The sequence below is a fragment of the Saccostrea cucullata genome, unplaced genomic scaffold (assembly GCF_032062105.1).
Source record: "Saccostrea cucullata isolate Sc308-1 unplaced genomic scaffold, CSIRO_AGI_Scuc_v1 ctg765, whole genome shotgun sequence".
Classification (NCBI taxonomy): Eukaryota; Metazoa; Mollusca; class Bivalvia; order Ostreida; family Ostreidae; genus Saccostrea; species Saccostrea cuccullata.
This window is the reverse complement of record NW_026932784.1, coordinates 118,177-128,515: the sequence shown is the minus strand read 5'-3', so window position 1 is coordinate 128,515 and position 10,339 is coordinate 118,177. Positions and strand designations below refer to the sequence as shown.

Below are 10,339 nucleotides of genomic sequence, written 5' to 3'. Positions count from 1 at the left end.
TAGGACTAGATTTGAATCCCCAGACGGGTATATGGTGGCACTTCTATATAGTTAGAAAATGTCAACGTACAATAATTAATTAATCTTTCTAGGATACAAAATGATCCCATTACATGTATCTTCATCGATATCGGAATGTCATAGATTTAAAAATTGTGTCCTTTCTTTATTATTTCTGTCCTAGCCTATAGCTATTAACGGTAGTTAAGACATGACTCTTATCAATTTATATCCATTTCCCTTCGCAGTTTGAAAAAAATACGTTAATTTTAATTAATTATATAAAGAGAAATGCTGTAACAAAGATTATGTTACTGACCTTGTCTATAATAAATTGAAAATTAGAAAGTCCAACATGTACATTAAACTGAGCTTTTTTTCAAGTTGGATGGCTGTTAACCTTTAACTTTTTTTTGTGTGATATTCTCTAAAAAAAAAATTCGTCGCCTTCGTTGATAAAAAAACATTTATTGAAATCATATTAAATTTTTTGACACTTTATTTATTAAAAAATATTCAAGATTAAAAAAAAATTACACAATTACGAAAATTACGACCGGTGTTGAAAAGACTGTAAGTACAATATACAAGTTAAAAATGTACATGTAAATTGGAGCAATAAAAAAATAATAAACCGAATTTAATTTTTTTGTATCATTTTCCACTTGACATGCATTTCCTTCACCGTTTGTGCCTAGATAAAAATTTCTAGAATAACATCAGTGTAATGATATTCCACGAGGAAATATTTCCTGATAACCAGGAAGGAACGTTTTTCTCTATTGTATCTCAAACACATCAATTAAAAACAGTTTAATGTTCCTCTTATGTATCTAAAATCAAATCAAAATGAACTAGAAAAAATATTTTTTTTAAGTCTTTCTCTTTTGTATCTCAAAAGAAATCAATTAAACTTATGGTTTTAATGACTATAAGTTTTGTTTCTGTTGTCAGAATTTTATACATAGATAATTAAGTCAATTACAATATCATATTGTAAATTCACACCTATCAATTCACTTACTTTGTATATTTCATTGTCAATATTGCATTACTTCAATCAGTCTAAAATCAAGTAACGACCAGAGTTTAATTAAAAAAAAGAAAACTTGTTTCTATTGAAGGATATACGGAGTTTAACAGATGCTTCCCTAGGTTGGGAAGCCTAAAATGAACGCTCTTAAGTAATAATGAAGAAAACATTTTATATTCATAAGTAGCTCATTTGTTTATAATTAAGCATAAACATAGAAGCTTAAAAAATTAATTGTATAATGTTTCATTGTTTTCCTATTCCGTGAATATATACCACTCTGAGTTTTCTAAACTTGTACCCAAATCAGGGTAGAGAATTATGAAATATGAACTTTTTTCCTGAATTAAGACAATTGAAGGTAAAAGATTAAAATACATTATCAAGGCGAAATTTCAATTACACACATCATTTTTTTCTGCTAAGTGCACTTATATTTAAATAGAAACCCAGCAGTAATCAAAAACATGCAAAAATCTAGATACATACTTTGTACTTAATACCTACTTATACATGCTTTGACAAGTGTTATCTAAACATTTCATCAGATTTCCTTTCTCTGAAGGCCTTATTTTCACTTCATCTTGAATTAGTTGTTTATAACCAAATCAAAAAGTTCACGAATTTGGGTAATTCCTTATAATCTGAGCCAATAACAAATTTCGCTTAAATGAAGTTTTAGCGAAGAAGATGTCTCGTCTCATGAAATAATGTAAAAATAACGTTTTTGTGAATAAAAAGCAATTAACAGTACTTGGAAAAGAGACTTCAATTTGAACAAGTAGGTTATTTTTTCAAACTTGTAGGATTTTGTCCTCTTCTGAAACCCATAAGAGTGTAGCAGGGTTTTTATTTGTTTTAGCCAGGTGCCTCAAATACGTCATCTAAATCCTCTTCTCTCTTCATGTGATCATATAATGACGTATCAGCTTTACCGTCGACAAAGTTCATGTCTAAATCGTGATAATTTTCTTCTTGATCTCTGTTTTTCTTGGCTTTCTCTTTTTCCCACAGGGCGTTGTAAACGTTCTGTGAATCTCTTGAAGAATATCGTGGAATCTGTTTTGCTTCCGAATACACGGATAATCCCCCAAACTAAACAAAAAAGGTAACTCTTTTATCCGGTCTATTTTATAAAAAAATATATTGACATCAATATTTTGATACTAAATAAATACTTCTGAAAAAAGTATTTTTTAAAAGTCAACATGTCCACATGTGCAATGCCATTGATAATTTATATTATCTTATTGCAAATTTGATATTTCTACTAATTTAATCTAAGCAATATTTTATCAATTGACATTGTAAGATGAAATGTAATGAAACATATATAGGAAGAAGAAACCTTACCCCGCTGTCCACAGCCGAAAATTCCACAAAGGTGTCTCTTTTAGATTTTCCTTTTCCTTTAAGTTTTGGTGAAAAAATGAGACAAAGAACGATTACTACTGCCAGAATCAGGGCCCCGATAACACTACCGACGACAACGGCCATTTCCACCGAAGCTTAAACGAAACAAGAGGCCCATGGGCCACATCGCTCACCTGAGTAACTTTGTTGATGCAGCTCTTTCCTAGATTTCCCCTCTTGTTATACCGCCCCCTACCCCCTTCCCCTGTCATGATTTTAATACTTTAGAATTTACAATGGATCTTGGGAAGAAGATTTTTCCTATATATTTCTATGTAAAACATGGATTTCCTATTGTGGTCCCGCCCTTCTCTAGGGGTCATAATTTTAACAATTGATAATATACACTATTCCGGGATGCTCCCACATATGTTTCAGCTTTTCTGACCCAATGGTTCTTGAGAAAAAGATATTTCCTATATATTACTATGTAAAACTTGTAGCCCCGCCCTATTCCTGGGGGTCATGATTTTAACGATTTAGAATCTACACTACCCCCGGATGCTCCCACAAAAGTTTCAGCTTTCCTGGCTCATTGGTTCTTGAGAAGAAGATTTTTCTAAGAATTTTCCTATGTATTTCTTTATAAAATTTGGATTCCCTATTGAGGTCCCGCCCTACCCCCCAGGGGTTATAATTTTAAGAAATTAGAATCACCCCTACCCCAGAATGCTCCCTCATAAGTTTCAGATTTCCTGGCCCAGTAGTTCTTAAGAAGATTTTTAAAGATTGTTCCTATATATTTCTATGTAAAACTTGATTCCCTATTGTGGCCCTGCCCTACCCCCGGGGTCATTATTTTAACAATTTAGAATCTACCCTATCCCAGGATGCTTCCACATAAGTTTCAGATTTCCTGGCCCTGTGATTCTTGAGAAGAAGATTTTTTAATGACCCCACCCTTTTTTGTCTTTTCTTGTCTATCTCCCCTTGTAAGGGGACTTGGCCCCGAATCTTAATAATTTAAACTCCCCTTTACCAAAGGATGTTTTGTACTAAGTTTGGTTAAAATTGACACAACGGTTCTTGAGAATAATTCGAAAATGTAAAAAAAAATTACAGATGTACAACTGGACAGACGGACGGACGAAGGACATCAGATGATCAGAAAAGCTCATTTGAGCTTTCAGCTCAGGTGAGCTAAAATATCATAGAGATTTTGCAAGTAATTGAACAAATATTTCAGGATTTGTTGAAAGGGTAACTAGAAAGCTTTCTCAGCCATTCTAATAACATAGTATTTAGTCTTGAGATTAAATTCCAATACCCCAAAATTAAATCTTTTTAACTTTTCGATGGTATGTTATTGAGTTGCAACCGTAAAGAAATAATAAATATTTCAGTGTCAATGTCGATCTTTTGCCATAATTTAATTGCTTTAGCTATAATGTTTAATATTATTTCCCTTTGATAAGTGTGTATTAGTAAATATGTCATTTTTTCAAACTAAAAGAATATAATGCACCATCTACCACAGGTACAGCCATATAAGTGCAGCCAAAATAAAATCATTCTTCATTGGAGAAGAATGTCTTTCAACACATCAATAATTGTGTGACAATACCTTGATGAGAGGGTGTTGATATCGGACTTTCAGTCTTTGATAAAGTTAGACAGCTGTTATTTTTCATATAATCCATAGCTGTGGAATACAAATAACACTGTAAAATCATTATGATTTTAATCCATACATCATCTTCATGACAAGATATCGTAAACGGATTACATTTGGCGGTGCATTCTATTAAGCGTTTTTTGCAGAGAGCAGAACCTCCTATATATAGTACATCGCTAATTGTCTTGTAATACTATACTAGCGTTTACATCTAGCTCATGCAGAAAGCGCTACGTCAAATATACGCCGCCAATTTGCTGAAAGATGAATTTCCGCCAAATATCGTACACGCCAAATATAACATATTTAAAGTACTTAATATTATGAACTTATACATACGATTACATGCATTTTCCATCAATTCCGATCCGATGGTTGAAATTTCTGACATATCATTTATAGATCTGTACTGCCGATGACAAGAGTCCTCAATGCTCGTGTTCTTTTGCTTTCCAACACTAACAAAATATATGAACGGCTCCTCTTTCTCATCTGGAAAATTCCGGTTATTAATTAAACCAGACACGTTTGAACTTTCTGATACAATCACCGCCATTCCTGCTTCCCCAACTTTGGGGTTGTATACTGATCCCAAAGATTTTAATTCCTCTTCAAGAAAAGTTTCATTGACACGTTCAGTTTTTATAGAGGAACAGTTTATGGCTTTATTGCTGCCAGTCAGAACTTCTGCAGTTACACTGGTTCCGTTGAGATTGAAATACACTAGTTCACAAAAGCATTTAAATCCGTTGTTCTTCATGATCATACCATCCTTGGCACCGTCTAGCACTATCAACAGTTTACCAGCAAGTGTTATTTCACATCCTTTGCATTAAAAGAAGAAAAAAATAAGCAAAATTATGATGATTAGAAAAAAAAGTGTGGTAAAGGGCTTATAAACATAATTTATAATGAAAATGTTCATCTTTAATCATCTACTAAAATTGCATAAATAGTTATCTACTGCAAATGCTTAATCAGAGTCACTTTGTGATTTTTGATACGTCTCTTTTATTATCTCTTTAAGACAATACTATATATTACTGCTAGAAAATATTTCTGTACAAAAGTTTGCCCCTAAAATACAGTAAGTAACAATTATGTTTCCACAAGACATAATTACATATACATGTACATTTTTGCTTTCCGGTGTATAGCTGTACTAAAAGATTGCCTTATCTTGCTCAGGTACATTTAACGAAGTTAAAAACAAGCTTTAAAATTTTATTTTGAATTACCAGTTGTGTTGAAATTGTTGACGCTGCAGTCCACTTCTGAAGAAACAGTGGTTGTAGTTTTGTCATTAGTTTCTTGAAAAAAAATTACTTTATTTAGAAATTTAACATGAAATTTGGGAAAAAAAATATTAGCATATTTTTTCCATTTTATTAGACAGTTTTACACTATATTTCTGTGGTAATGTAATAATATTATTGAATTAAAAATATTAAAATTATATAAGGATATTCATCATAATTGTTAAAAGGATATTAAGATTTGGGATTTTAATCACAGTAAAAGGTCCTATTCTGTTTGATTTTCATCTCCTTATCGATGTTAATTATCATGGTTGAATATATTTCTGTTTCCTATGTAAGTAATTTAATGGTTTGAGTTCACAAACCGTAAATGTTATAATCGTAATTCAATAATCAATTTAGATCATTACACTTTCATCTAAAATTGTTGATTCTTAAATTTTGATTTTCATCTCCTTATCGATCTTAAGAAAATACACATGGTTGACTATATTTCTTGAATAAATGTTAAAGGTTTAAGGTTACGTAACGATTCAATATCAATTTAGAATTAAAAGTAATAATTAAAATTTTTGATCTAATCATTGAAATTTACAAAAAAAATAAAAAAAAAAAAAAAAAACTTGTTTTCGTACCTTGTGATTCCTCCCCTTCATTGCTTCCAGATTTTTTTGCATCATTTCTTCCACACATCCTTCAACTACTATTTCATTCCCTTATGGTTTATCTTCTAAAGAATTTTATCTTGCTGTCGAATGCGGTCTTTCACACGAGACGTGCACATTTTTCGATTCATATAAACAATCCCTGAATGAAGTGATACGACGTCTGTTCATACATCCCTGTTGTATCTACAATTGGAAGTTTCCGGTGTGCAAAATCTACAAATTTGTCGTCATTTTTTTTTACTTCCTGCATGGGAGCAACCCGTCGAGAGGAGGGAAAAAATTGCGAAGTAGTTTTGTTTGTTTTAAATAACTTGAGTTAAAACAATATTAATGCTCTAAACACAACGAGAGAATTTTTTTAAAAGTGTATCTTCAGGGTTTTTGGTTCTAACTATCTATGCTCTTTGCTCTTGCAAATCATATTGAAAACATTTTTTATGTGCTAAATAATTTACTGTAGACATTCAAATGCAAAAACAGAACACTATACGGGAAATTCCTAAAAATATACTTTAATAGCCCTCTTTGAAAAGGATAAGAAGTCGTAATTGCCTTTTTTTTTAATGAATGCATCGCTAATGTATAATGAAGTACTAGTGTTTGTTGTAAAAGAAAATTGTGGAACAAATACGTCATCATACAATAAATTATTACATGTCCTTGTTTTGCCTGCTGTTGCATGCCTGTGGTTATCATTATTCATCAAGTGCACTGTGTTTGTCAAGTACTGCGTATTGTGAAGAAATAACCCAAGTATTATTCGATGACTTTTTAACAATGACAATGTGTTCCTGGAAATCAGCTTTGAAATTTGATATTTTAAAGTTTAACATGCACAGGGATATTAAAGCAGTCGTAGACTTAAGTCAAATTTTGTCAATTGTCTTGAACATTTAATTGTATTGTATTTCATCAGAAACCTTTGACATTTTGAATAACTGAGAAAATAAGTCGCTTTGTACATTAATGCGCAAATACCCCAAATCATTCGCGTTCAAACCTTTACTTGTATATACATGTATAATTCATATATAAAGAATAACCATAGTTATTGGATTGGTATGTTCCTTATTGAATTTAAGATTAAAATAAAATATAAATATTTTTAAAAAAATTATTAACTTGAAAAATTTGATTTGCCGTAGCAAGAAACTAAGATCACCTGCCTCGAAGGTCGTCTAAGTATCATTTTCTCATTTCTTGACTAATGAAGCCCCGAATGAGAATGGATTTTAGACTCGTGTGTCATGTTACAAAATAATAGTCAAAGAATGATTCTTTCATTTTCATGTTATATCTACTTTTCTGAAATGATTGCAAGTAAATAAGGTTTTTCCTACATTTCACGTTGATTAGTTTTATATACAATGTAAATATACATTTAACATGTACAACTTCACAGATGATATATCAACTTCCTGTTATGATTATAGGATAAAACCAGAGACTTCAGAATGAAAAGTTCTGAAGTACATGTACCTGATTTTATTCTATATTATAACCATAATCAGAAGTTGATGTATCCTCTCTGCTGACTTAAAATATTGTGACATAATTTTTCAATATTACATGAATAGTTTTATTATAAAGAGGACAAAGGACATCTTGGGGAAATTAAAAATGTCCCTTGAATCAAACATTATATCATGTTAAAGCAGGCTTTCTGATTGTTTGATTGTTTGTTTTGTGTTTTACTTCCCTTATGAGAATGCCTCTTATATAGAGACGTATGCCGATGAAGGGCTTCAACTTTAGACTTTTGCTCGGCACTCAGGGCCATTTAGCAGTAAAGGTTCTTTATCTCGCCAAAGACTTTCACTTCAAAGTGTTGAGCGCTTGGCGAAGGATGTGTTTCTTCCCATTTTTCATTTACTATAAGGCAAGAAGCAGTCGTGATTTGAATTTCGGCCATTCCAATCACGAAGCGAGGGTTCTTCCTAGACGGCTTAGGGTTATGAATGATAAATAAATAAGCTAAAAGGTTGACGTGACGGTGCGAAGAAATTGAGTAAGGTATACAGTGGGATAAAACCAGGGTCCTGTAAACAAAACAATCTTAGTGACACAGGAAACAATAACAGGTGAAGATAACGAACGGTAAAAAAACGTGATCAATCTAAACAAGTTACCAGAACCAATCTGTAAACGCAAACCTAGTTATTCCAGAAGTGGGATCAACTGCCTTGGAGGAGTAAGCATTCCTTGTTGACGGTCACACCCGTCATGAATATTAGGCATTTATAAGGTAGAGGGAACAACCGTTATCAAATTCAATTAAAAAACAAAGTCCTTACCATAAGTTTGAAAATTCTACCACCAAACTAAGAAATCTAACGAAGAATATATATACACACTCATTCAAACAAAGGGATAAGCAGTTAAAGAAGTATTATTGGCAAATTGGTTAGCTGGTTATGGAAATTTGTTTCCAAATATCTTATGTGTTTTCTTTTAGTGAATGCACTGGTATTGAATCATGCCTTTAAATTCTGCCTCTCTAAATCCTACAGTGAAAACGTTTTCTTGAAATGCTATGATGTTACAATATCATTGATTTGAGGTGAACCTTCTGACTCTCAAAAAGAAATTTTAGGGATTAAGTCTTCCAATAAATGATATACAAATGTACTTTACTGAAAAAATTTGCTATCATGGCAATTGTTCATATATGAATTTTATCAATGTCCATGACTGTGTAATTTATACATTTTGTTTTTTCAATTCTTTTTGAAAATTAAAATTACACCAAAAGCAATTTTATAACAGAAAACGAAGAAAATAAATGAAATACACGTAATTTAGAACAAGTGAAAAGCCGAGAAAAATCATTTCAGAAGAAAAAAAATATTCTTCAGTTTTACATATACTCTGTAATATAAAGCAAAATTAGAATGGTAGTTGTAAAAAAAAAACAACTTTACACCCTCAGACTCAATAGCAAATATAGCAGCAAATCTGAACTTTGTAAATATTGCTTCAACGGTAACAATATCTTTCCTCATCACATTTTCACATTTAAAAACATCCTACAGTGCGTAGTCTAGTTACATCATGTATGGCATCAAGGTCGCAAGAGTATGCTCACTCCTTCATGGAACCTGATCGCACTTCTGATCTTTTAGATGTCTGTGTTTGCTCTGATCCTAATTTAAATTGCTTGACTGGACTTATAAGCCTGGATATGATGTTCGTTATCCCAAGTTTTTCTGAGATATAATTGTAAATTTCTTTTCCATATTTTCTATTTTAAAATGTTCTGTAAGAAATGTAAAACTAGTGTTATGATTTTACTAACTCTTCTTTTACAAGTTATCTTACTGGACAAATCTTCCCTAGCTATAAATATTTAGGAAAATCTAATCTACAAATCGTCTTTTATGTTGTTTATGGAACAAAATGTTATCTTTGTAGGATGTTTATGTTTGAGAAACCAAAAGTTGACTCAGTAAAAGAATAAAAGGGACTTATTGGAGATCATTTTTCGAAGAAACACTATGATTAACCTGATCATTCTATCTGATCAGTAAAAGTTACCATTCCAAAAAAAGTTTTACATTATTCTACTAAAAGCTTCGCCTTTGAATGGAGAGCTAGCGTGTCGCTACGTAGGGAGAATTAACAAAAATGTGAAGTGTTAAGTACCAAATCCAAGATGGCCTCCTCAGCTACAGCTTCACAGCACACAAGATTTTAATGAAATAGTAAAGTTATTTTTTACATCCTTATGAAATAAATGTATGAATGTAAACATACCGGTATTATATCATATAGATATATTTTCGCTAGAAATAAACTTTTTTGTTTTCAATGTTCTACTGATATATTTATATCTAATACTTAGTAACTACATTTTTTTACTAGCACTTCGTTCAATAGAGACATATATCTATCACCTGGCTACTGGGTTAGCCGCAACGATCTAAATCGCAGCCAAGATGTAATTTTGCGGGGATAGTGTGATGTCACATATATAAGTGAAAACTTCCCACAAAAAACACTTAATCATTAATAAACAAGCTGTAACGAATGACCAAGATGTAATAAAAATTAGACTTTTTATTTAATTATCCATCTATATTAATGGTTAAATACAGAGTATTATACATGACATATACTAACTGAAATTACAAAAAATCTTAGTGCAATCGAAGAGTACTGAAATAATTTTACAAACATATATATTTAACTGAATATTATTCGTCTTCATCAGCCTATCATTTTCCAATTGCATACAATCCATCCAGTTAAGGCATTTTAGTTGAAGTATTCAGAAACAAAATATTAAATACTAGTCGATTTTTAATAACCAGGAAGGAAAGGTTTTAAGCTTTTTGACGATTCCTTCTATTAA

General features: G+C 31.4%; 1 protein-coding gene across 1 annotated transcript; it reads right to left on the bottom strand.

Moving 5' to 3' along the window:
• Positions 1-1,841: 1,841 nt before the first annotated feature.
• On the bottom strand, positions 1,842-6,319 carry LOC134236133 (uncharacterized). The gene is made up of 6 exons (XM_062718307.1): positions 5,956-6,319; positions 5,300-5,371; positions 4,401-4,886; positions 4,011-4,088; positions 2,387-2,541; positions 1,842-2,128 (listed from the first exon to the last, which is right to left on the bottom strand). The coding sequence occupies exons 1-6, from the start codon at positions 6,011-6,013 to the stop codon at positions 1,892-1,894; spliced, it is 1,086 nt and encodes a 361-aa protein (XP_062574291.1). The 5' UTR covers positions 6,014-6,319; the 3' UTR covers positions 1,842-1,891.
• Between the last annotated feature and the right edge of the window lie 4,020 nt (positions 6,320-10,339).

Excerpts from the sequence above, each read along its gene's own strand:
- LOC134236133 (XM_062718307.1), bottom strand. The coding sequence starts at position 6,013 with ATGTGTGGAAGAAATGATGCAAAAAAATCTGGAAGCAATGAAGGGGAG. Across the intron at positions 5,372-5,955 it reads TGAAGGGGAGGAATCACAAG|AAACTAATGACAAAACTACA; the intron begins GTACGAAAACAA and ends TTTTTTTTCAAG. Across the intron at positions 2,129-2,386 it reads TTTCGGCTGTGGACAGCGGG|TTTGGGGGATTATCCGTGTA; the intron begins GTAAGGTTTCTT and ends TTTTTTGTTTAG.